Source organism: Helicoverpa armigera, chromosome 12 (genome assembly GCF_030705265.1).
Source record: "Helicoverpa armigera isolate CAAS_96S chromosome 12, ASM3070526v1, whole genome shotgun sequence".
Lineage (NCBI taxonomy): Eukaryota > Metazoa > Arthropoda > Insecta > Lepidoptera > Noctuidae > Helicoverpa > Helicoverpa armigera.
In genome coordinates this window covers 5,005,538-5,033,086 of record NC_087131.1, presented here as the reverse complement: position 1 = coordinate 5,033,086, position 27,549 = coordinate 5,005,538, and the positions used below count along the sequence as shown (strand labels likewise).

Below are 27,549 nucleotides of genomic sequence, written 5' to 3'. Positions count from 1 at the left end.
AAAGGTTATTTGTGACTGTGGATCCCAGGTAGCAGAAGTTTTCAACAACCTCCAGTGGTGAACCATCCAATGAGATTGTGGGTATCTCAGTAATCCCCTGCGTCATAATTACCGTCTTCCTTTCGTTGATTGACATAGAGAATTGCTTACAAGCTTTATTAAACCTATCCAGCACTTCCTGAAGTTGCGATGGGCTTGAAGCAACAAATGCTGCATCATCCGCAAACAGTAAGCTATCAACGATAATATCCTGGCGATGTTTTTTGGATTTAAGGAGCGAAATATTGAAGAGCTTACCATCCACCCTGGTGTGAAGGTGTATGCCTTGTTGATTATCTCCGAACGCAACTTTGAGGAGTACAGAGAAAAACATACCGAACAGTGTTGGCACATTGTACAAAGGAAAGGGTGGCCGCGGCGACTGCAATTCATACCGTGGAATTTCCTTACTAAGTATAGCTGGCAAACTACTTGGTCGTATGATCCTTTCCAAGTTACAATTGCTAGCTGATCGAGTATATCCTGAATCTCAGTGTGGCTTTCGCGCACAAAGATCTACCACAGACATGATATTTACATTCCGGCAACTTCAGGAAAAGTGTAGGGAACAAAGAACACCTCTGCTAACGGCCTTTGTTGACCTTAACAAGGCATTCGATACTGTGAGCAGGGAGGGACTATACGCTGTGCTGCAGAGGATTGGCTGTCCACCGAAGCTGTTAAACCTAATAAGGCTTTTCCATGAAGACATGAAAGCCTCTGTTGTTTATAAGGGCAATACATCTGACCCGTTTGACATGAGAAGAGGGGTCCGGCAGGGTTGTGTACTAATGTAGCATAATCTAATTAGATATCTATCTAAAAACATCTCTTGAGCCTTTTTCCAACTATGTATGTTGAGGTCAATATGGGGGTGTATGGTACTGCCTCATTGGTCTGTCTAGTGGTCATGAGGTCTCGGGTTCGATTCCCGGGGCGTTGCCGAAATTGCCTTGTGGGTTTTAGAAACTTTCACAAAGTAGCCTGTAGTCTGGAAGATGGTCATTGATTTACCCGTTAATGTCGGTCCTGCGCCTGATCTCTCTCCGGTCGTGTCGGATTGTCACCCATCGGGCTATGAGAGTGAGGGAATAGTGAGTGCACCTGTGTGCGCGCAAATGCTTGTGCACTATATACGTCCTGCGCAGCTGGCTGATCTCCTTATAAGAACAGCCACCGTCGTCGAAATCGGTCTTGGACGCTATTGTACTATTATATGCTAGTGTTTTACAAGCCGACTGCCTATCCACCTTCTCCATCCAATACCCTTTGGTAAGACTGGTTGTCAGACTGAGTAGATTCTGACTATCCGTAACGACTGCCAAGGATGTTCAATGAGAGCCGGGACCTACAGTTTAACGTGCCATCCAAAACACAGTCATTGGGTCTAAGACATACTTCGACATACATACAAACTTAGAAATGTTGCATTGGTACTTGCCTAACCTAGAATCGAACCCACACTGATTCTTGACCTGATACTTTACCCACTAGGCCACCACGATCTAAATTAACAACAGCAGTATCAAATTGTATATTTTTTTAAGTACTATTCATAAATGAGCGTTTAAGAACGAATTATTCTATGGCAGTAGTTGGCAGAACCTGATATATGTCAAGTAAACATTTTGACATTGACGCTAGTGACAGTGACATTAGTAACTTTTTGTTATTGAGTTGGTAATTATGATTCCTAACCTCTCATCTCATCTGATAAAAATTGTATTTATCAGAAATAACTTATTTCTTAAGCGTTATTCTACTGCAAAATCATACAAACTTCTATTCTTTGGATCTGATGGCATCGCTCTTAGCAGTTTACGAAAAATAAATGATTTACGGTAAGTGACAACCTCCAGTGATTCAGCTGCTTACATTCGTCTATTTTACTTGTTATTCCATAAAAATACGATTACAATGAAATATTTTAACATCAGCCTCTTAATATCAGTATAAAGATATTACTTTTTTAATCCGAAGTCATACTTATTTCAGAAAGAAGGAGAATCATCTCATCGACAGATTGGACTTGGTTACTACAAGTACGAAACACAAAACAGAAATAATTAAGTACGCTGAAGCGGAGAACATAAACACAATACCATGGCCTTTACACAGTTTACGAGCTGGAGAATACGATTTAGGACTGATTGTCGCATTTGGTCACCTGATTAAAGAAGATCTCCTTAACAAATTTCCACTGTAAGTTTTTATTTACTACTTGCCTTCATTTATAAATCCATATTAATCATCATCTCCCGAGGCTTTTCCTAACTATGTTGTGGTCAGCTTCCAGTCTAACTGGCCGCAGCTGGGTACCAGTGTTTTACAAGGGGGGACTGCCTAGCTGACCTCCTCATGCCAGTAACCCGGGCAACCCAATACCCATTGCTAAGACACACTTAACATTTGTCAAACTTAATCCATGTTATTATCTTAACGAAATTGTTTAGTACACATTTGTATAATGCAAATGGTTATATTACTTACCTTTTTAATCATGTTTTTTAATGTGGAATATCCCTACTCTTTCAAAATTATTTAACTTTGTTATTACATTGTGTATTTATAATATTAATAGCTCAAGCTATTATCATGCTAAATTGGGACTTTTACCTATTTCAGTGGTATGGTGAACGTCCATCCCAGTCTACTGCCGAGGTGGCGAGGAGCGGCTCCCATTATCCACACACTCTTACATGGAGACCAGGTCACAGGAGTTACGCTTATGAAAATCAAACCAGACATTTTTGATGTGGGTAAGAGTAATTTTCATATGATATTTCATTTGAAGACTTATAACTTGTTATATTAAATGTGTTTATTTTATTTTAAATTAAAAAAGAAACTGACCAAAATCCATTCTTTAAAAAATTCTGTGAAGGAAGAGAGACAGTTACATAACGAAAGAAAAATAATATTTCAGGTGAAATAATCAGCCAAATAAAAGTACCAGTGCCCAAAGATATAAAGTTACCTGAACTGACAGAGCAGTTATCTGAATATGGTGCAGAAATGCTGGTAGATTGCATCAAAACTTTACCAGCCAGCTTAGAAAATGCACACCCACAAAGCACAGAGGGAGTAACTTATGGTATGTGTATACATACTAATATTCTTTATTCAATAACACATTTTTCATTTCATTTTCATTCTACGGTTGAAGAATTTCTTTGTTTGTACAAGATCATTTCTAAAACTTTCATTTTTCAAATTTTCATTGTTCCTATTTACTAAGAAAGGCTACTTATTGATTTATCCGGTAAGGATACTTTTTATTCAGGTATTTAAAGTCCCAATGGGATGCAGGTGAAATCATTGGCTAGGTAATATATACAGTAACCTTATTAACTCATAATACAATCTTTCCTTAATTTGAATCATAATGGAACAGTCCTTTTACTTCAAACAATTGCTAATTAATAAAATTAATGGAGGTCAAATATTGTTATTCTTATCTGATTGCAAAATAATTACCTCTTTGTGAGTGCAACTAGATATTATCAGCATTAACTATGTTACCAGTACCTAGTACCTGCCTTAAAATACACCTCTTCTTGTTTCCAGCTAAGAAAATCCACAAAAATATAAGTGAAGTCAGATGGGCAGAAATGTCTTCAGTTGAAGTATACAACCTATATCGAGCTATATACGGTTTGTATCCGCTCACTACAACATTTAAAGATAAACAAATGAAACTGTTCGATGCATTCATCCATGAACCTGAAAAAGTCGACCATAGCCAAAAACCAGTTGGATCCTTGGAATATAGTGAGACAACAAATGCCATTAGAATATTATGCAAAGATCGAAGATATATTTATTTTAAATCACTTAGGATAGTAGGCAAAAGACAAATATCAGCATTAGACTTTTATAACGGATACATCAGGAATGTACCAGTAGATAAAAGGGAATGTACAGTTTCTAGAAATCAATAAATATTTATTATAAATACTTACCTTTTTTTATAAACATACCTATCTTAGATGACAAGTAACATACCACACAAGAGTTAATTTTCCACCTTATTATTGTTCAAAGTTGAAAGGAATAATGTTATAACAAAAGTTAATCAAAATTATAATAGGCAGGTATAGGGATAGAGGAAAAGCATACAAAATATATTAAGTCTAAAATGTATATTAGATTTTTAACAAAATATATACTTTGGTTTCATCAGATATTCTACATCCAATAGATGCAGAGCACAAAACTGATTATATAATATAGATTGACAATAAATAAATAATTGATATCATATAGTTACATAAAATAAATAAATATTTGTTAGTCTGTAGGTCTATAGTCTTTAGTGGAAAGTTTTGTTAATCTAAATAGAACAATTCATGCTTTAATTACCTAAGAATTATCCTAATTAAAAATAGTAATTGTATTGGACAACTATCAGGATGCTGGCATTACAAACATCAAACAGACGCGAAATACATTCTATCTCATTTGCTACTAAGTAGGCCAATTTTAGTGAGGAATCCTAGTTTATTTTCTAGCAGAAAACTATGCTGTTACTTCATCAAACCCTCACCCTGAAAAAAAAGATAGGAATCAGTTTATTATAGTGTCACATTTGTGTTGGGTTTGGGTAAGTATTAATCTGCTCATTTTCTTTTTTTTGCGTCAGCAAGTATTGTTGATTTAATGTAAAGGTCAGACCACACACGAAGCAACTAGGTGCGTATATTCAATTACACCTCATCTTCACTGGAATTGAACTGTAAACATCAAGTCGGAAAATCCCCAACTATTAGTCATACGCACATCAAACCTACAAGGTCTAGCCTTGCCTAAAAATAGTTGCCCTATCCCAACTGTGTAGCGGTTGGCTGCTAACCAGAATATTGAATAATATTCACGCAACAACGCCAATCTTCCGTGAAACATATGACAGTAAAATGAAAATAGGCCTGTTGAAGGTGGTTGCCAGAAAAAGATGAAACTTGCAACAGTAAAGGTGACTTAAAGAACAAATAGTAACTTGGCAGTTATTTCTTCTGGGGATGAAGAATGGAGGAATCAGTTTATTATAGTGTCACATTTGTGTTGGGTTTGGGTAAGTATTAATCTGCTCATTTTCTTTTTTTTGCGTCAGCAAGTATTGTTGATTTAATGTAAAGGTCAGACCACACACGAAGCAACTAGGTGCGTATATTCAATTACACCTCATCTTCACTGGAATTGAACTGTAAACATCAAGTCGGAAAATCCCCAACTATTAGTCATACGCACATCAAACCTACAAGGTCTAGCCTTGCCTAAAAATAGTTGCCCTATCCCAACTGTGTAGCGGTTGGCTGCTAACCAGAATATTGAATAATATTCACGCAACAACGCCAATCTTCCGTGAAACATATGACAGTAAAATGAAAATAGGCCTGTTGAAGGTGGTTGCCAGAAAAAGATGAAACTTGCAACAGTAAAGGTGACTTAAAGAACAAATAGTAACTTGGCAGTTATTTCTTCTGGGGATGAAGAATGGATATAATATATGGGAACAGTCACTTGTAGGTATGTTCTATACATATTTACAACATGGGTATGGCAGTGTACTTACCAATGATTCTATGATGCGCTATTCTAAGTGAACTGCACACATAAGCCGTTTGTCACACTATAACTCAAAAATATTGTGTAAATAAAATTGATCAATGCAAACATATATATGACATATCAAAGTGATGTTATTAAGCGTTACTGAATGACGCGCAATCAATTGTTAATCCTTGCTAGGAAGAAGTCCTAAATGGTAGCTGAGCAAAAATGGATTCTTAAATAATAGACAGATTTTGAAAATGCATTGTATTCAGATATAACACAAGTTACGTACACGTACCTAAAATAAACTATGATTACTTATCATAAAAAACAGAAGCCTTATTCTACCTTACCTTTGTATATTTTTTAAGATATACAGCAATGTGATTTTTGAGTTTTTCTAACTATCCGTATCCTGAAAAAAATAAAGGCGATGTATGCCAAGGCAAATAATGTGTTTGCACCATTATAATAAGGCTTACTTTATCGTCATTTAAAGGCTTCTGCTTTTCTGAAAAAATCCAATGAGTCGATATTTTTCCTTGATAAAATGACATGTTCATGAGGCGGATAGTTTCATACATAACCAACAAACCAAAACTAAACTAGCGCTATGAAGTTCATGGAGATATGTATAAAAATCCTGCGTCACTTGGGTTCGCTTAGTTAATAAGTACAAAATGTAACAACTACAACTCAAATAACCACTATATCTTCGTTGAAAACAAATAAAAAGAAAAGTCCATATGGAAAAGTACAGACTAGATGATTAATGGCTTGCCTTTGCTTAAGAATATGGCCCAACCCTTAAAATTATATTGATCCATCCCGTTTACTACTAAAAATCACACAAACCGACTACCTTGTCAAGATAGCCAACCATAAAAGCTATTATTACACTGTATTATCTACTTTTTATGCAGTAGATTAAATCACTCGAATGGAATACACACTTGATTTTAAACTTTCAGTGCGATATCGATAACATTAAAAGCAGTCTCTGATAGGTTTTTATTAACTTTGTTAATTGTTAACGCAGGCTACACTACAAAAAAAAAACTTCTGTGAGAAATTATGAATTTGCCTTACTAGATAAAAGTTACAACTTTGAAGATGGCAATTTTACTTTAAAGATCATTAATTTCTTACAGAAATATTCTTGCAGTTGGAAACGCAATTTCTCAATTATAGCAGTCCGCATGCTAATGAAAATATTTATTTCAATAATTTCGGAGGCACCTTCTAAGTGCTTTCATACTAGCGGATTTCCTACATCTGAAACATTCCGCGCGACATTAATCCTGTCGAAACGCCCGTCCGAGCGAAGCGTTGCCAAACCCGCTAGTTTGAAAGCGCTCACCTGGATTGAAAAGGCTTAACTATCGAAATTATGTCAGAAATTTTGAAGGAATGCAATAACATTCAAGCGGACTACTAGAAACAAAAATACGTGTAACATACAAAGGTTACACAACAAAACAATGGTTTTCATGCATTAATGATTTTCAAACATTTTCCAATTAGATTTATTACTCAAGTAGGTAATTGCTACGATAAAATAAAATTTAATGTGGCCATAAACGAATAAAATCGTGAGATACATTACAGGTTTAGAATTTATTTTCCGTTCGTAGTTATCATTTAGATAACTTCTTCGACATCACTATCTATATAGGCTCTTAGGTAAGCGCGTCATTGCTAATTGGAAAAATGTTTGTTTGTGTGTGTGTGTGTGTGTGATAATGCTGGCGTGCCGGACGACAAATGCAACAGTTTCAACTTGATGATACACTCTGAAGAAACGCCTCACTTGGTCACAGAGAACATTTGGGCGCCGACTGTTTTCTAGTCCTAGAATATTAGTGTAAAAACATGTTATTTCTTTACATTATGGCTATGAATAATTTAGTTAGGTAAGCTAGTTAAATACACCCGCCGTTTTCTGCGTTTAATTATTGCTGTAATATTAAAATGCTGACGTTTATACTTTTATGATTGAATGAACTAACTGCAACATAAAAGACAGCCAATCCGAGAAGAAATTTATTAGCATCGTAAAACATGCAAAAGCTACGAACAATAATCATGATTTTATAAAAACACAAAATGCATATAAAATATAGAAATGCAGCAAACCGGATTAGCACAAAGTAAATTTTCAGAATGGCATTCAGTAAATACTAATATTCTTGGGAGCAAATCTGAAAAATTCAATAATCATGATTAATGAGCAATTCTTGCAGTAGGCGTATAATCCCTTTTACATGGTTTTATTGAAAACAGCCAGGAACAAGTTCAAACACAAGGGAAGACAAACAACAAGAAACCAGGGACACTCAATGTTTCAAAGGATAATGAAAAGTATTAGCATTTCTAAGTACGATATTTTATTCAACAAATATGTAATTAACTATTTAGATACAAATAAACTATGGTTAAAGCTAACGTGCAATATAAATATATAGGTTAATAGAAAAGATAAGTCTAATGATATATTACAGTATACTTCGTACATAAGGTAACGTTACGTAGTATAGTTGTTTGTACTTAGCGCCTACACCGAACTCCACAACATCAATAAACGTTATCTGAACAACAAGCACTCGAATATGTTCATTTATTCTGTAGCTACTAGCCTAAACGACGATAACAGATCCGAGCCGGCGATATTTGTTAGCTTATTTGACAGATAATACATCAGAAAAGATAATAGTAATAACGCTTACTCATTATTAGCAACATGTTATATTATTGTAACAACGGGTGTCAGTTTTATACAGCTATGTTTACAACATGCTTTATTTGTTACGTACAATATTGATGGGCTGCGTGGCTGCACTCAACTACTAGAATCTCCACACATCTTTATATCGAACGCGTGAACACTAATAGATTTCTTTATCGGTCAAGTTCTTACGATAACCGCTGTTATATTTACGACTATAGCTGCCATATAAATCGTTTTAAAATACAATGCATTTATTAGTAAAATAAATCACTTTAAAATAATCATGCACTCTCAACGCGGCACAAATGGGCGAAGCAAGCTTGTTAATCAAAAACACAATGCTTTCATTAAAGTGCAGCCAAACAAAACATCGTAATGCTTTACTTATATGAATAATTTTGTCATATCTAAGTACTAGCACCCTGTAAAATAAACATACATAGACATATCTGTTATGTACACAATAAGTTAATCGGCTCTATTCTACGTACATTGTAATGCTCTAATTATCTAGTTTAGAAGCTAGACAGAGAAGGAAGCGGATGCAATTGTTGTGTCTTACATGTGCTCTGGATGGCTGCGGATGCAGTTGATGAAGTCGCTGGGCTTGAGCTCGCCTCGGCAGATGCGGAACACGGCGGTGAACAGCGGGAACCTGGAAATAATACGCAATCACTTGCTATTGTTCTACTTACAATGTCTACCTTGATTACAACCAATCGGACTATGTGTTCTGTACTATAGGCAAACTAATAGACAATCAACCCGGCTATTCCGCACCAATGGCCTCAGACGGACACAATACCTACACATTCCTACACAATTAAAACTGAACAAATGTATGCAGTTATCACGGTTATCACAAGAGAAGCCAAGTGCTCATTTTTGAGATTGTTGGCGACTTGTCAATGTTTACATTTGAAGAGCAAATTATCAAATCGACTTTGACATTGAATGTGGTAACATTTAGACACAATTAGCAGTATTTTTAGTTCGAGTAAATTAAGATAAGGCACTAGAACATCGTTGAATTGGTACCAAATCAAATATTATTTTTAATGGTAAACAAAGTAGGTGAATTCTCGCCATTAAAATCTGTCGTCATCAGGTGCAACAAAATACGGCAGTATCCTTCATTAAATGCACGACCGGCCTCAAGTGACAAGTGGATGTAAGCCAACACAAACTATTTTCGCTCATCCTACGTTACGATTATATCACCCGATTATAATTATCCGTCGTTATCTACGAGGTCTCGGATCAACAATATAACCTTTCCGTATGTGCACATAAACAATTGCTCTGTAAATAGTGAGCCATTTATGCTCGTTGCTCTTCAGAAGACACATATACAACGTACGGAACAAAATGATTAATTTACAGGTTACGTTTATCAGGTGCATCGCAATTGTTTGTGTATGCTTTACGCAAGTTCTAGTCAATATGCAATAAGATTACAATTTCCTGCTATTTGGTCAATTTAGCAGATAAGATACATATAAGATTTTCACAATTATAACACTACCTGATGCCTAATACGTTGATATGCAACATGTTGAAGATTTTTGGAAGTATTCTCACACTCTTGGCAGAGTAGCCGTGGTCGTCATATCAGCTAATAAATAGGTGAAGGAACACATGTCGAGGAAACCTGGACTATTAAGTCTGAAATCACCGACCCGCATAGAGCAAGCGTGATGATTACCGCTCAAATCTTCTCCGTGTGAGAGGAGGCCTGTGCCAAGCAGTGGGACGATAAAAAAGGCTGTAAGGATATTCTGGCTAGTCCTTACTTGTTTTCCATATTTTTGTTAGCAAGCATGTGGTTGACTTCCTCAGCGGTGATAGGTCCCTGAAGCTTCTGGCCGTTCAACATCTCGTCTTCGAGCTCCTTGATGGACCTGCCAGTCTTCACGAAGGCCTCCGCAACTCTCCTGTTTCTACCACCTTTAAAAATATATAAATTAATAAACCTTCCCGTAACATAAATCTGGCTTTTTGAGAATAAACTATTTGATAATTAAAAAGCTGAAATTTTCACAGATGATGTATTTTTGTTGCCGCTATGACAACAAATACTGAAAACTAGAATTAAATAAATATTTTGGGGGCTACCATACAACAAACGTGATTTTTTGTCCGTTTTATAAATAATGATACGGAACTCTTCGCGCGAGTCCGACTCGCACTTGGCCGGTTTTTTACTGCTTCGCGTAAAGACATCAAATTATATTTTTTTAAGTCATCGAATAAATACTACAAGCGATATTTGTTCGTAACTTCTGCAATAACCTTGAAATGTTATTAAATAGTTCCTCATGCGGCAATCATTTATTTTGCTATCGGAAGTAGTTGACGGCATAAAGAATCGTGCCAACTTCCTGGTCCGCTAAAGTATTCGCAAAAATATTTTTAAATATCAAGACCATTCTTTAATGTAGATATTTTTCCTTTTTCGCTTTGTTTACCCAGTCGAGAAATAAATATGTAGGTATATGTGCTCTTGCCTTTGATCATAGAGTTGTTTAATATTTGATATCGCTACATGCGGTAAATAATAATCTTCTCTAAGCTAATTAAGATGCAAACTGAAGTATGTAGAAATGCATTCATTAAAATTGGTTAGAAATAGTATGCAATATTTTAATTTAAAGAGCAACATAAAAATTGCATGTCATGCAGTTTATCATGTCAATAAATAAATATAGGAAAATTGATATTTTTCTCGAACAAGTTGAACACACATAGTGGTCAATGTCCGCGTTCTTTGTTCCCATTAGATAAAATAATAATATAAGTCAAAGACTTCACAATAATTGACCTATGCGTAATATCGATCGAAGTGCATTCACTAGTGACCTTTGCACTTCCATTGAAAGATGACGGTGACGAAATAAGTTACAATTTATGTGTATTATGTTATTTATAACTTTATCTAGTTGGCTAAAATTATTTAAAATACTTAAATATAGCAAGGTTTCTTTGTTTCACTTTATAAGTAATTTTTCATAGTTCAAGTTATTGTTTATGGCACCTCTATATAAATCGTCTGAGGTAGAGCAATAAATATAGTCGTAATCAACACTCAGACATTGAACATCTGTCGAAGTAATCCTTTTTACGATATGAGGAATTCTAGATAGCGAAACACCGCGTACCTTAGATTGCTACTAGCAACCGCGAACAAATGCATTCTGTAAGATACCTAGAACTACTGAGATCAAGATGTCAACAAGTCAATCAATATTAAGTGGGGATTCTAATGATAAAATGTCTAATATACGTATACCTATTTACGAATACTGGTTAGCTTATCACTTGTAGACAATACCATAATTTACATTTTAATCGCCAAATGTTTACTATGGTCGTATCAACGAGCTGATAATTTTGCACACTGATCAAATTCTGGCAACGACGAATTTTGCACAAACCACTCAACATGTTTGCGTTAGATAACTTTTGTTACGTGGAAAATCGATAGGTTTTTGTAATATGGCCTCTGAGAATTTCTAGTATGTATTGTTCTAGCTTACAACTGGCTTTCAATATCCAGTTATTAGAATATAACCCCTTCTGTAGTGTTCACAAGTTTCCTAACTATCTAGTCGCAAAACAAATGATAGCAGTGCAGTATTCAATATTACCGGTCGGAACTTGTTTCAATGATAAACTCATAAATCATGCAATCAGACACGATGCAATTTCCTGCGCGCGAGTTGATTAAACGGAAAAGTTTTTTTCTTTGTATGCCTATCAAACCAGAAATCGATTTGGATACGGTAAAAAGTAAGCCCAAAATACGTGTTTAGATACCTAATTATGACTAATTAGGAACGACCCTTGAAAACGCTGTAAGTCACTACCTCCCAGTAATTTACAAACACTAAATATCTCCTCTACCTATTTTCCATCTCTAATACGTAGGTACGTAAGTACTTACACAAATCGAAAGTATAGTTATGATTATTCAAACTTTAAATATCTCATTAAAACTTTATAGCAATAACCGGTGCAGCTGTTTGGCGCATTCGGTATGCGGCAATGAGCATTCCTAAGTTTGGCATTGTACACTCTAAAACATTCAGCGGAACTAACTTACCGTAACAAGTGGTAATAAGGTCAGCCACGCCGCACGACTCGAAGAAAGTGCTAAGTTTGCTGCCCGGGTAGAACACATCGACGAACTTGATCATTTCCATCAGGCCTAGACGGATGACTGCGGCCTTTGTGTTGTCGCCGAAACCAAGGCCGTCTACGAAACCAGCTCCCACGGCTACAATGTTCTACGGATAAAAAAAATATTCATACATTTTTGAATACATAATTCTAGCTTTTGCCAGCGGTTTCAGTCGCTTCCCGAGGGAACTACTTCCCTCATCTGGATTAACCCCCTGTATACTGGTGCGCGGATCCACGCGAGACACTAACCGATTTTCTAAGTATTGTTCTCTAATAAGCGGCGTTCAAGCAGTTAATAGTAACTCAATGTGTTATTCTGATATAAAAGTAGGTATAACTTTTAAGTTTAGTTTTACTGCTAAGTTTCATCAATTAGATATGCGATTTTACTATGTCAGGAGGATTAAACATGTTATAATTATATCGTCCACGTACCTTCAGAGCTCCGCAAATTTCGACGGCGTCCTCGTCATCAACGACGACTACTCTAAAGTACTCAGTCTGAATGATGTCCCGCATCATAGGCGCCAGCATCACGTCCCGGCAACCGATCGTGGTTTCACAGAATTTCTCATCAGCCACCTACGAGAGACAGTGCTCAAAATTACCAAAGAATTTCTGACTGGATAATTTCTGATTCTACTCAATATATTGTAAGCTGTTTCATTCGTCCTGAATGGACTTCTTCCTGATCCCGGACAAATTTATAACGGCAATATGTAGAGTTTATAACTTTCAAAAAGTGAAAGAAGGCCTCTAAGGTACATTAAAAAAAAAATCCTCTTTGCTATATTACTATAGGTTTGTATAGAAACAATGTTAGAGAAAAATAGACGAAAGAAGAGCGAAGCTAGGGTGGCATTTATAGGTTGAGCCAATACGTTAATTGTTTCTTTCTTCATAAGGAGGTCAAGGAGCTGACCTCGATATAGCTGGAAGATGCTGTCAAGAGTTGTATACATACATACATCTATTCCTATTACATATGACTTGTTCCTATCTATACATATGTGACTACTACATACTTAATCACGAACAAAGCTGAATATAAGTATGTACTTATATAAGTAATGTTATTAAAGACCTGTTAATGTTACGTCTGCAATCTGCGCAGAATTAAATATAATTATAATGCAAACGCAATTACTATTGTTCGAAACATTTTCTTAGTGCGATGTAAATGTTACAATTTACGCTAACTACTACTACAGGCAGACTGCCAGAAACTTTGTTGCTAACTGATTTTCAGCACGTGATTAAGATACCTTCACACAGACGTTGAGACAACATCGTGCATTTATTTCAAACATTCTGTAGTGACTAAACGTAGATGTTACTCCTAATAAGTTATTGGAGTTGACAGACGATGAATCTCAAAAGTCTAGGGAATACCAATGGCTAGAAGCTACAGCAACTCGCAATTTTAAATAGGTACTAGTCTTCATTCAGTACCTATTGAACATTGCTCTCCAGCTTTATTTTTTGTCACTTTTATAAAGTCGAACAAAATGATAATTTACTACCTATTGAATTGCTAATCTGGCATAAATCTGCAAAAACCAATTTTACAACTTAAGATAACTTTGCATTATTATCACGTTGTGTTTGGAACATTATTGATTTTTATCAACCTGTTTTAAATTATTCGCACGTAGCATAAAATCGTGATATATTTTTTTTATTATCAAACAAATGACTTTTGAGTCGTTGTAAATCAGGCCTGAGAAGTTGCCAGCTATCGGTGGTTACTTACGACATACTATGGAAAGGTAAGGTATAAATCAAACGTTTTATAGTCGATGCGATTCGACGTTAGCCAATAGGCCTACTTACCTCAGAAGCAATGTTTGCTCCCATCAAAACAGCGCATGGGATTTTAAGGCACCTTGTAATAATGTGTGAAATTAGGTCAATACCGCCTCCTTCCGCGATATCGAAGCCCTGAGGAAAAATACAATAGTTTAACATAAAATTACAAGCTAAATAATAATAAACAAAGCAATATAATCTTTAGTAGGTTTACCTTGATCAAGGAAAGTGCAGCTGCGGTTGGCTTTATTTTTCCTAAGAGCGTGGAGCAAATAGTTCTGACGAACTGGTGGGGCACTACGAAAATTAGAAGGTCGGCGTCCTTCGCGGCTTCAACTACGTCGGGGATTGCAACCTGTTCAAAACAATTCACTAGTTAAGTCAGTATACCACAAAATTAAGCACAAATTCAACTTATCATAACTACAGTATGATATAATAAATAGTCTAATATATTATTATTCTTAGATAAATTATATCTATTGTTATGTCTACCTTATATCATATTATTTCTACAATAATCATTTCAAATCATAACTGTTCGTCGCGTTTTCGAGCGTAGCGAATTTAGTTTGCATTATATAGAGGTTCAAAGTTTATGTTTTGGATGTTTGATATTATGAAATTAGAATAAATATTGTATGTTTAATTTCCCTAATTACAAGCTTATGTAAAACCTAAAATGCTTAGATAATTACGTGCGCTTTATTTATCTACTTAATTACGAATAATAATCTTAATTAGTGTAATGTTATAGTTAGTTATGTAGAACTGATAGATAATATTAAAATGAAATTGTTTCGAAACAATGAACTTTTTTGGATTTTTCGAAAAACTAGCACAAGAACTTCTAAGTTCTTAGGAATTATACACCCGATCACGATGTGATTTTGAATCTTATGTACCTTACTACGCACTTATGTAGTTTACTAGGAATGAAGCAGTGTTTGAAAAAAGGCGCCTTCCTATTAAGTCCGAAGAAATATAGGTCATCCAAAAATGTTGCACTTTTCGAATCGCTAGTTTGGTTTTCCGAATTTATACTCCATAGTTCAAAAAAACAAATTAATCCTAAACAAAGTAATCCTAAATAGTCATAGTCAATAGTGTATTACCCTTAATACGCCGTCCGTTCGCGTGATTAACCTAATGACCCTTGATGAACTCTATGCAGTATTTATCTTGAAGTATTTTCGTGTTGCTGCATTTGTCGCAATATGTTATTATTAGACTATTTTACTATAGTCAAACGTGTAGCTGTAGGTGAATAATTTTCGCGAAGTACTATTTTTCAGCCTATTTTGAATAATTTGATTTCGTGGTATAAAAAAAACATGTTCACTATATCGTAATCCGGAAATTACGACCGATATTTTGCACGAGTGAAGAATAGCCTTTATTGCAGTTACATAAAGAAGTACCTACATAACACACAGATATGACAGACACAGTTAATCAATTGCAAGGTCAGGAGAAACACTGCAAGATCTTAATTGTGTACATCAGCACATACTTTTGTTTTGATGAAGGTAAACTTATATAAGTGTTTGTTTACAGTAAGAGCTGCACCAAAATTACTTGAAAAGATATATTTATGTCAAGAATATTATTCTCAACTATTAAAAATAATATTTATCAGTAAATACTGCAAACAATGGTTACAAAGATGCACTCTGTAAGGACAATTTAAAAATAAATTTTATGTGACTGATATAACAAATGGCTTAGCATTGAGTTTTTTATTTATAGAATCTTCATTGAATGGAAAATTACAGTTATTAAATAGGATCAATATCAGTTATTGTTGAATGTATAAACATACCTTTTCCATTCAAAAAATAGTTTTGTGTGAACTGTATTTCAAGAGAACAGTAACTTGATAAATGAATACATTAATAACTCTTTCTTATATGAAGTTATGATGTATTTTTCTGCTATTCTAACTGAATCAGTAGACAGTGCCTAATAATTAAAATCTGTTAAGATTCTAACAAGCATTTTATATTATTTATAAGAAACAAATATGTTTCATCATTTAAAAGGCTAACAGAAAATATATGCTACCATTTAAAAGACAATTTAGCGAAATGTTTATTACTAGTGTAACCAAGAGAGGTTATGAGATAACATTGGCAATGAATTGCTCAGGAGTCACAAAAATAGACTGTACATGTGCTGTACACATGGGCACTGTCAAGAACAAATAGTACCGCCAAACTATTAGTTTTTACAGGCTTAATTTCATTAAAAGGGAACTTATGAGTATGAGAGTGTATCTCTAAAATATGGTATGTTGATTCTTATAAGAATGCCATAAGAAAAATAACTTACCACATTAGGAGGCAGTTTGTGTCCAGGCAAATATTTGACATTTTCATGGGTCTCATTTATGATCTCTGTGAGTTTCTTCCCCTCAATCATCTCTTCGTACACCCACATTGTAACTCTGTCTTCAAAGTTTGGGAGTCTTGCAGCATTTTTACCCACAATCTTAGCAATAGCTGATCCCCTGAATTTATAAAACATACAAAACAATGAACAAGAAGCATTGTTCAATTTAAATACGTGCAGTTACTGTCAATAACAACACTGTAGGTTATAATGAATAAAGATAATGTTGTGGGGTAAGAAGTTATCGTTTTCATTGTTATGTCATCATTTTGCTAAAGGACGGTCACCACAACATCACTTTTCATGTCCGTACAAACGATCGAATTACGTACGAAACTACTTCTATAATGGTTAAATTTATATAAATATTCATAAACCTTACCAGTTACCAGAGCCGATAATGCACACTCTGTTTTTCAACTGTTTCTCTGCCATTATTACAATTTATTTATTTTATATGTAAAACGTAAATAAAATGGTAGAAGACTACTCTAGATCCAATAAAACTTGCGACCAATTCGCAACGAGTAGCGAGACTGACACTGGCAGACTGCACTACAGCGTGCCGTAACGTGTGACGTTATCAACTTATCAAAATCTATACGTTATCAGCAGAGAACTTTAGCCAGTAACACAGCTATTATCACCTCGGCCCTCGGCCAGTGAGGTCAATTTTCAATCAACATCAGCAGAGCAGTTTGCATTGACATACCTTGTCAAAACGACTGCATGACACCAACTTTCAAAACGTAGAATCTGTCAATGTCATGTCTTAGTACAGAAGGCTTAGAATATCTTCACCAGAGTGCTAAGATATTAATATTTTTATAAAAGTTCTGTTTTGCAAAAAAAAGGGGGCAAACCTAATTTATGGATAAACACATGCCTGAATTATTTCCTTTGAGTAAATATTAGTCGTAATATAACGTAATGTTCAGAAGGCGAACATGATTACTAAGTGGTTTTGTGCTTGTTAGAATATTGTACACCCACCCTAAACGATACGAAGTGTACGTGTACAGTATTAACAGAGTATTTGATCAAGTGGTTACGGTTCATAATAATTCTAAGACTGTCACTAGACGGTCAATATAATAATCTTTAGGGAACAACATAAAAATATAATATCTAGCCCGCTTTCTATGAATGTGATGTTTGTGATGACTCCAGACCGATTTCGGTCACGGCGACTGCCTCAACTCCGTACAGATAATTGTCGCTGGTGATGTTTATTATTATGATGATGATGATGTTGTAAAATGGTGATCTTATATAAAATCCGTGGCTCAGTTTGTAATGTAGGTGGCAACATATAAATAAGAAGGACAAATCACAAATGTTCCTTAATGCTTTTTTTAAAGTAAATACTTTTTCAAACTATATAGTTGGCGTTGTGAAAAAGCCGAATTAGTTTGTAAGCGGCTAATTTATTTTCCCGTTGCTTAGTTATAAACTAAAAAGATTGATCTCGTTGCTGAAAAAAAAAATTGCGGCTGGGTTTATCATACCCCCTTTATTTGAAGAAGGGAGATTCCGACAGTGAGTACCAGACTAAAGAAGTTTCTCGAATGTACTTTTCATCGACTCAACAAACCCACCTCGTTCGATTCGATCAAACGTCATTTGAAGTTGAACGAATCTCGTGAATTCTCGTGCTAAGTCAGTGCTTGGACGGCGTGTTTCTTTCTGTGCTCCGATTTTATTTAGTGCTCGTGAATTGTAAACTAGTGCTTCTGGAACTTTCAGAACTATAATAGGAATCTTTACGCTCAGAGAAATCAAAAGTGAGTTTATTTCAAGATTACAGTTGCAGTGTCATAGGAAATGTGTTTATGGTGCTTGCGTAGATTTCCTTTCTTTGAAAAAAATCAATCTAACCACACTTAAATTTACGTAAAGATTTTTATCAAACTTGTTGAATTTTGGTTATGTTTGTCTGTTACGTATGATTTCAAATAGGTAGTTTTTTTCTATGACGCTCATAGCATACGACTAAGCAAGTAAAAAGTACGTGGTTATTTTACGAGTAATATCTGGTGTCATTGCCAATTAGTATTGATTTTAAATCGCATTATCGTGTACTGCATAATTTCTTAATAGCTGTTATGGTTAAATGTAAATACATCTAAATCTGGAAGTTAGGAGTGGGTACTAGAATTTTCTATAACATTCTAGATAGCCTTTGTTTAAAATGTTGGGGTTTTAATATAATTTATTTCTCTAAAAGGATAAAAGATGGTGAAGGAAACGACATACTACGATATCTTGGGGGTTAAACCCAGCTGCACAACAGATGAACTAAAGAAAGCCTACCGGAAGCTAGCCCTGAAGTATCACCCTGACAAAAACCCAAATGAAGGAGAAAGGTTCAAACAAATTTCACAAGCTTATGAAGTATTGTCTAATCCAGACAAAAGACGCATTTATGACCAAGGTATGTTGAACGTAATCTATGTGAAAAACTGAGTATCCATGTCTTTTGTGTAACATAAAGTATTGTTACCGTTAACTTGTTAAATTACATTCTATCTTATAATGATTATAATAATGTAAATGTGTAGCAATTTTTAATAAATTAAAGATAACCCATAACCTATAAATGAATCAAACTACTATTATGCTGAACCATGATGATAAATAAAAAACCAATTTAAAAACACAATTAAATAATTGTTCTGATAAATTAAACTGTTACGTTTTAGGTGGTGAACAAGCATTGAAAGAAGGTGGTGTTGGTGCGAGTGGCTTCTCCTCACCGATGGACTTGTTTGATATGTTCTTTGGTGGAGGATTCAGCGGCGGGCGCCGACGTGGTCGTGAACGAAAAGGCAAAGATGTCATTCATCAACTGTCTGTTACACTTGAAGAGCTTTACCGTGGTGCTGTAAGGAAGCTTGCCTTACAGAAGAATGTTATCTGTGAAAAATGTGAAGGACGAGGAGGCAAGAAGGTAATAATCAACACTATTTACTTTAAATATATCTCTTTAAATCTAAGGTTTCTAAAACAATTTTTGTTTCCTTTAGGGTGCAGTCCAGACTTGCCCCACTTGTCATGGTACAGGTATACAAGTGCAGATCCAGCAGTTGGCACCTGGGATGATCCACCAAATGCAGACTGTGTGTTCCGAGTGCCGTGGACAGAGGGAGATCATCGATCCTAAGGACCGCTGCAAAGTCTGCCAGGGTCGCAAGACTGTTCGTGACCGCAAAATCCTTGAAGTCCATGTCGACAAGGGTATGACTGACGGTCAGAAGATTGTGTTCAGTGGAGAAGGTGATCAAGAACCTGAGTTGGAGCCTGGTGATCTTGTTATAGTTTTAGATGAAAAAGAACATGAAGTATGTATCATTTATGAGTTGTATTTATTTCTTGATGTTGTTGCATATTTTTTAACATGTAATGTTTTTTCAGTTATTCAAACGTTCTGGAAATGATCTCATAATTCGGTTGAATATTGAGCTTGTGGAGGCTCTGTGTGGCTTCCAGAAGGTGATCCGCACCCTGGATGAGAGAGATATTGTAATAACTGTTATGCCTGGTGAGGTGACTAAGCATGGTGAAGTCAAGTGTGTGTTGAATGAAGGTATGTATAGACTACAATTAGCACCTAATCTTGATATTGATACATTATTTATCATTGTTGTATTAATATGTTTTAATTGTAACATTACAGGTATGCCAATGTACAAGAATCCATTTGAAAAGGGCCAGCTTATTATCCAATTCCTAGTTAACTTCCCCGCCCGCATTCCACCAGAAGTCATTCCTGCACTTGAGAATTGCCTGCCTCCTCGGCCAAGGGTGAGTATTTTAAATACTTTCAAATTTTTTTTGTACTATAGCAAGTAAGTTTGAAAAAGGAAGCCTTGTAACCACACTGACATATTTTCATACAATCACCAGAAGTAGCACCAATGCCTTTAAAAGTAATTCCGATTTATTGTAACATTAAATTATTCCCTTATGTAAATAAACATAAAATACTATAAACCACGTGAGAATGGCGTGCTTGCGTTACGTCTTCTTACGTCATTGCATTAGTGTGGGTGGATTATGCAAAGTCACTATAAATAATACAAAATTGCTATCATACTTATAAAAATAATATCTTACTGCACCTGGGCATGATGTTGGCTCATATTTTGAAATCAACCTACAAGTTCTATTATATTTAAAGAAATCTAGAATAGGTCTAGGTTACCGGAACACGCTGGATGCAGGTTGCCTCCAACAGGTATCTGTGGAGATCTAAGGGGAAGGCTTATGTTCAGCAGTGGACTCCCCATGGGTGAGATGATGATGATGATGATGAAATCTAGAATATGGATGTGCATAGCATCATGGTCCATTTTTACATTTTGTGAATGTATCATCTTGATAAAATTGTTTTGTTGTAACAGATCGAAATTCCCGAATTGGCTGAAGAGTGTCAGCTGATTGACTTGGATCCGGAACAAGAGACGCGTCGGCGACGTGCGCACCACGGTAACGCGTACGAAGAGGATGACGAACACCCCGGTATGAATAGAGTCCAGTGCGCCACTAGTTAGACGACGCCCAATACTCGCCAAACATGCGCCAGCGATGGACCTCATCCAAACAAATTACTACTGATTGAAATATTAATAGCTATTATGAGATTGATGAACTTACATAACACCCTCATATTGTATACTGACTTACTTTGTGATCTTCATCTCACATTGTAATAATTATATCAATATTAACTGTATTATGTTTTACTTAAAGTTGTATTTTCTGTTATGCTTATTAATTCATCATTCTTGTGTAGAATACAATTATGTATATTAACATGATTATGTTGATAGATAATTGATATCTAACTATGCTATTTATATTTCAATGGTTGTAAAGCAATATTAGCTTGTTAATTAAATTATTTATGTGACTTACTTTTAGTTTTTCTATTCATGATAACATCACCAGTGATTTAATATTCCCTAGAGAAGTCCTACTCTGGTCAAAGTATTTGGTAAAAACCTTGATAGCTACCGATGCTTGACATAGTTGGAATTGTTTGTAGGATCATACTGAAACACGCCTTAAGTATTAAGATAAGATGTCACATTGTAGGTCCATTGTTTTAGGTCATTAGTTATGTTGGTGTATTAATTTTATTGATATAATCCTCACTGTGATTTTGGTTTGCTATCAATTTGTTTTTGACACAGTTTATTGATTCTGGAGCTTAATATTTTTATCACCTATCAAAGCATCCCAGCTAATATTGATTTCTATAATATACACTTGTTCAGACATATTCAGTGCAAGTTCAAAAATTCTTTTTATAATAAGATTTTGAGACAGTATCTGGACTAAAAGAAGTCTTGTTATGTGCAAAATTGAGGTCATTTAGTCTGTGTTAGTTTTGATTGGAATATTCCAATGTACTTCTGTTCGTTTTGGTTTATGCTCATGGCACTGGAAATGTTCATAACATAGCAGTTTCATTTATAATATTATATGTTTTAAAATAAAATGCTTTATTTTATTTTAGGTAGCAAATTATACTGTCTGCTAGTTTAAGGTTTTAAAGGGAACATTAACTACACTATGTAGGTCTGTGATCTGTGGTCATGATTTTGTGGTTGAATGATAATGTATTATGGCTTGTGCAGATTTTTTCACGTAATAGCTGAATAAAGTTAAAAATAAACTTTTTTTGTCTCAAAAACTTGTTTTATTGCTGCAATTGTTACCAATTAGTGCCCCTATTCTTCATTCAATATTATAATGGTTTATTCAGACCTAGAGATATTCCATGAATAATAATTTAAGCGTGTCTGATATCATGCATGACATGGCATGAATATATCTATAGCATTACAGATCTTTATACTGATGATGTTCATAATGTTAGTCATAAGATAAACTAGGTACATTACCTATTGAAACACTCAACAGAAACTTAGTCCCTTCACTTGAAATAGACATACAAGATTGCTAAATTGATTCTGTTTAGGAGTTGGGTGATGAACAGTACTTATATACAGAAGAAATATAAATGCAAAAAAGATTTAAAAAATATGAGATTATAAATAATATGGATATATCAATGGGATATATAAATCTATTACGGATAATAAAGTACTACCTCTATAAAAGTCTAAGCTAATAAAGCTAGCTTTGATAAGAAAAATAAAATAAATAATTTTGATAAATAAAATTACCAAATCAGTTGTCATTATTTTTATTAATAATTTTTGTAATACTTAAGTCTATACAAATAAGCACATCCCTTGTTATTTCCTAGAGCCATGTACCCACTGTTAGGTGAAAAACTAACTGTATCTACTTGATGGAGGTTTAATGTAGGACTCGGGAAATTGGCAAACACATGGTAGGAGGGAATGTGCACAAGTTTTACTGCATTCGGATAAAAGCCTGATGATGCTGAAAGTATTTCTGTTGTTGCATTAAAATTAAGATTTGTTATTTTAGTTGTAAGGTTTGAAATCACCTTCAGAGGTGTTGGATCAGAAGTAGTTATGTTTTCAGTTTGGTATATGTTGACAATTCCTTCACCACTACCTGTGACCAATAATTTCCCACATGGGCTTATCTTCATACAAGAGGCTGTAACACATCCTTGGTCATAAAATTTTTTCAATGGTCTGTATGTTGATAAATCCCAAATAGTGATTTCTCCTTCAACACCGTAACAATATAACTGAGTACAGTCATGGCTAAATGCTAGAGACGCAACACTAGTATTATGTTTCAAAGACTTCAGCAATTCTTTGGATGCAGGACACATTAGGTACACAGTTTCATAACCATCACAAGTGGCTATGTATTTGCCATCACCTGACATTTTAAAAAAAACAGCATTTTTCACTGCTCGTGGAAGTTGAACCATTTTTGATTCAGCTTTTACAAGATTGTATACACAGTAAGCATGGCTCATTTTAGATGCTATGAATGCTTCCGACCCATCAGGAGTAAATTGAGCTGCTGTGACGCGCCATTTGTTTAGCTTGAAGCTGTGTAGTTTGTTGTTTACATCACCTCCCACAGAGTACAATGATACTTCACCAGAGTGCCCAGCCACAAGTGCAGCACTTATCTTAGGATGGAATTCAACACATGATATTATTGTTGACTTTTTACTGTCTGATGGAGGATTAATTTGTGGAAACTTCTTTATTTCTAGAAAATCTTTTGGGAGATGATGTGATTTCTTACTGTGTAAATGTCCAACTGTCCTTAATATTTCATCTTCTTCTTGGTCTTTTTTTGTCTTTTTGTTCAGTTTAGCCCAACTTGGGGTTCCCATCAAAGTTTCATATTTTTGTTTAAGTTTTTCTGTATACAGGTTTGTGCTGTTGACATTTGGTATAATATTGGCTCTAAAATTGTCATCGTCTTCATCAACCCATGCTGGTTTTAGATCGACACTTGGTTCTTCATTAGATTTTGGATTTAAATTTTCAACAAATTTCTTTGTTTTGTTAAACAGCAACTGGGACACTCTGTAAAAGATTTAATATTAATAAGTGTGTTGTTATAAATTATGTACTTAAAGCATGAACCAAAGGCACATTTATTTTCAATACTCAAAAGTACATTCTGTGATTTTACACACAACATACATGCACAGAACGAGAACGGAGAAAATACAAAACTGAATTCACAAATATCGCAAAGCTTGATCAGAAAGACCGTTGCTTTATAACTTTGCGGGCATACAAATAACTTAACAAAACGGCATTCATACATACTTGGCTTCCTCATCATGCACTGAAGAAGATTTTCGCTTCATTTTTAGTTTACAAATATAATGTTAATTTAGTATTTTAGGTTATTCGCACGACGATCACTTGCTTGGGACCTATCAATCGTAGAAGTTTGAAGTTAATTTTCAGTGTTTCCAGTTTCGCGAAGCGTGTACCCTATGCCCCATATATGCTAATATCTGTGCCGACATGACTTGGGGTACCCGGTACAATAAAGACCATTGTGGAAAGTCTAATCGTTTCATTTAATTTCATTATACATAATTATTAAAACATACATAAAAAAATATTTACAAAATTATCAGAGAAAATTTCGATTACTAGAATATCAGTAGTTTACCGTCGGTAAAACAGTACAGCACGTAGCTTGCTGGTGTTTTTCATAGATGTCACTAATGTTTTATATTGCATCCTTTTTCCTCCAATGGGATCGTAGTACGAGAAAAGAAAGAAAGAAGGGAGTTGTGATTTTATAAGTATACCTATCATGTCGTATCGTTTGTGTGCAAGTTCTTTTCTTTCATTCGTTATTTGCAGTGTTTCACTTTGTAAGCATCGGATTTGGATTGTGAGATACTAGTTTTGGATTTAACTCCATTGTGCAAGCAAAGTTACCAATTGGCAAAAGGAGAGAATTTGGTGATTGAAGTTGCGAAATACCGTGCAGTGTGTACATGAAGATGAAACGAACACATATTATTGTGTGACCTTTTTGCATCTTCGAAGTGTGTCAATAAGTGTAATAAACCAATGAGTAAAAGACAAAAACAGTAGCCAAACTGAATCTACCTGTTTTATTGCCAGTGCCGTAACTTTTACAATGGGGCCCAAAGGGGCTCCGCCATAAAATTATTAGTCGGTTGTTAGACTATCGTAAAACAATAAAATAAGATTGATGACTCTGGGCACAAAAAAACCAATAGTTGATGATGGTCAAGGAGCTCCAGGTGTCAAGGAGGCCACCGAGCGATGATACGAGGCTGGTCGCAAGCGATGCCAGGTGGAGTCACGTCAGTAGATCGCGTCACGGCGCGTTCAGCTAGTGAGGAGCCAAGTTACGCGGCGTGTGATGTTTGTGCGCAATGTCAGGCAAGCCCGCGAGTGTGGGCGCGTCGCGAGCGGGCGTGCCGGGCACTCCGCGCGTGGTGGTGTACGTGGCGGACCCGCGCCAGCTAGAGCCCGGCGCCGCGGGCCCCGACCCGCCGCCCGTAGCCGCTCCCGCTGCGCCCTCTGCGCCCGCCGGCGCAGCGCCGCCGCAGGATACCCTCTATATCCCTGAGAACATACATCACCAAGTCAATTTGTCTAGAAACACAGTTTATAGATCACAAATTGACAGAAATGATCCAAGAAACTTGCCTGGTAATATTTTCTACAAACAGCTAAATGATAATGATGGGAAGGTAAATGTTTATGGTATGCCTGATAATGTTACACGAAGAACAGAGTTTTATCCCGTTTCACAGCAGTATATAAAAGACCCATGTGCAAAGAATGAAGACACTAGAAGTGACCAATTGGGGCATCCAAATGTGAAACGAGACTGTGCGGAGCAATTAGGTACAGAATTTAGTAGTGTAGAAACTTTTCATACAAGAGTACCTGTAGAAACAGTGGATCTGGCAACATATCAGGCAAGATGTTCTGCTCCCATCAGTTCAGATAGTACAATGAATTCCATGCACCCAGCTGCTTTGCGTCACGGGCAGAGTCAGTATAGTGAGAATGTAACAGTTCAGAGTGCTGGTGAGGGGTCAAATTGTAGTGAAAGAGAGTTATCTGTGTGTAAAAGTTTTGTGAACTATCAATTCTTAGAACAGAGTGTATCTCATCAGTCAATAGTGAATCAGAGTATAAGTATACTAAATCAACAAGTAGGAGTGAGTAGAGGAATAGTAAGTGAAGGTGACAGTGGTAGTGCACCACAGCTGGTGAGGACTGCGGATGGCGTAGTACTGGCAGTGCTGCCTGGGCAAATCCTGTCCCACCCACCTGACAATTCTGAGCTTAGCTCGAGGACAGTGGTACAGAGTGACTCTCAACAAACAGTAACTGTGCCCCTAGGTTGGAAGAGGATAATCAGTGGCACATCAGTACTCTATGTTAGGTGAGTAACCATTTGTTGTTAATTAATTGATTAACTTGGTGAGTTCATTAAAAAAATCCATAGGGAAAATATATTTTATATTCCATTTCTAAGACATTGTTTTTTTCCAACTTAAAACTTGAAATATGCCTTTACTTAATTAAATGCCAATACTTTAGCAGGTAAATGCAAATTGCAACTGAGTAACCTACTGTCTATTACAGAAATAAATATAGAGCAAAACACTTTTTGTTTGTACTCTAAAAGCTCAGTACCTACTGTAGTAATTGGAAATATTCTTACACTGTTGAAAAACTAAGCTACATACACTATTCCCAAGTAACATAATAGTTAAAACGTACCTAGGTATTTTGAAGCTAATCAAAAATGCATTTTTATAGAAGCTGCAATAACATTATTAATGCAATAGTTTGTGTTTGACAAGATCTGAAATATTACTTTTGTAGCTGCTCTGGTTCCCACAAAAGCACCCTCCATTATAAAGTTAAACCTTTTCTTTGAAAGGCTTATTCATTCAATGAATTATACTAGAGTAGGTATAGTAAAAATATCTGACATAACATGTTTTTAAGACCTTAATGTGAATTTAGGGGGTCATCTGCGCCTTCAGGTCGTCGGTCAAGGCCGTCTTTACCTTTAATTGGGGCCCTGAGCGCTCGCAACAAAGGGGTCCTAAGTGCTAATATCGAACGAGGGCGCAGAGCTCAAAAGTTGCGTATGTCCATCCTCAGGCCCCTGGAAATGTATACTTGGTTGCACCCCATTGTCTGCGGGGCTCTCGGGAAGTCTGCAAGATATTAATTCAGACAGTGATACACGATAAAAAAGCGCCGGCAACCGTTATATTCTTGATATTTTTATTGACCTGCGATTTAGGGTATGAAACCTAAAAACACAGGCGAAACGACTGGATCCGTTTCCTCGGCTATGAGCGTGAGGCGTCCATACGAGGGTCTCTCATCGGGTATCAGTATCTGCGA

At 35.7% G+C, this 27,549-nt stretch overlaps 5 protein-coding genes across 7 annotated transcripts in view; 3 read left to right on the top strand and 2 right to left on the bottom strand.

Moving 5' to 3' along the window:
* Window positions 1-1,690: 1,690 nt before the first annotated feature.
* Window positions 1,691-3,996, top strand: LOC110373877 (methionyl-tRNA formyltransferase, mitochondrial). The gene is made up of 5 exons (XM_021331313.3): window positions 1,691-1,880; window positions 2,035-2,241; window positions 2,665-2,798; window positions 2,966-3,133; window positions 3,607-3,996. Exons 1-5 carry the CDS (start codon window positions 1,726-1,728, stop codon window positions 3,978-3,980), a joined length of 1,038 nt encoding a protein of 345 aa, XP_021186988.3. The 5' UTR covers window positions 1,691-1,725; the 3' UTR covers window positions 3,981-3,996.
* Window positions 3,997-4,166: 170 nt separating this feature from the next.
* LOC110373868 (glycerol-3-phosphate dehydrogenase [NAD(+)], cytoplasmic) lies at window positions 4,167-17,348 on the bottom strand. 2 transcript variants are annotated; one of them, XM_021331299.3, is made up of 9 exons: window positions 17,085-17,346; window positions 16,643-16,820; window positions 14,526-14,666; window positions 14,336-14,443; window positions 12,938-13,084; window positions 12,423-12,606; window positions 10,114-10,267; window positions 8,883-8,975; window positions 4,167-4,586 (listed from the first exon to the last, which is right to left on the bottom strand). In XM_021331299.3, the coding sequence occupies exons 1-9, from the start codon at window positions 17,135-17,137 to the stop codon at window positions 4,574-4,576; spliced, it is 1,071 nt and encodes a 356-aa protein (XP_021186974.1). In that variant the 5' UTR covers window positions 17,138-17,346; the 3' UTR covers window positions 4,167-4,573. The 2 variants fall into 2 exon arrangements, with proteins under 2 accessions (XP_021186974.1, XP_049694767.1); XM_049838810.2 differs by lacking the exon at window positions 4,167-4,586 and adding an exon at window positions 5,842-7,443 and having other exon boundaries at window positions 17,085-17,348.
* Window positions 17,349-18,293: 945 nt separating this feature from the next.
* LOC110373857 (dnaJ homolog subfamily A member 1) lies at window positions 18,294-21,618 on the top strand. The gene is made up of 7 exons (XM_021331275.3): window positions 18,294-18,486; window positions 18,930-19,136; window positions 19,405-19,652; window positions 19,729-20,043; window positions 20,117-20,288; window positions 20,379-20,506; window positions 21,106-21,618. The coding sequence occupies exons 2-7, from the start codon at window positions 18,938-18,940 to the stop codon at window positions 21,253-21,255; spliced, it is 1,212 nt and encodes a 403-aa protein (XP_021186950.1). The 5' UTR covers window positions 18,294-18,486; window positions 18,930-18,937; the 3' UTR covers window positions 21,256-21,618.
* Window positions 21,619-22,900: 1,282 nt separating this feature from the next.
* On the bottom strand, window positions 22,901-24,608 carry Wcd (wicked). Its single transcript, XM_021331261.3, has 2 exons — window positions 24,448-24,608; window positions 22,901-24,198 (listed from the first exon to the last, which is right to left on the bottom strand). Exons 1-2 carry the CDS (start codon window positions 24,486-24,488, stop codon window positions 22,920-22,922), a joined length of 1,320 nt encoding a protein of 439 aa, XP_021186936.3. The 5' UTR covers window positions 24,489-24,608; the 3' UTR covers window positions 22,901-22,919.
* Window positions 24,609-24,835: 227 nt separating this feature from the next.
* LOC110374337 (uncharacterized) overlaps window positions 24,836-27,549 on the top strand; it is a 35,376-nt gene continuing 32,662 nt past the window's right edge. For both annotated transcript variants that reach the window (XM_021332009.3, XM_021332015.3), the window contains exon 1: window positions 24,836-26,569. In XM_021332009.3, the coding sequence (XP_021187684.3) occupies window positions 25,545-26,569 (1,025 nt within the window). In that variant the 5' untranslated portion in view covers window positions 24,836-25,544. The remainder of the gene's footprint in view (window positions 26,570-27,549) is intronic.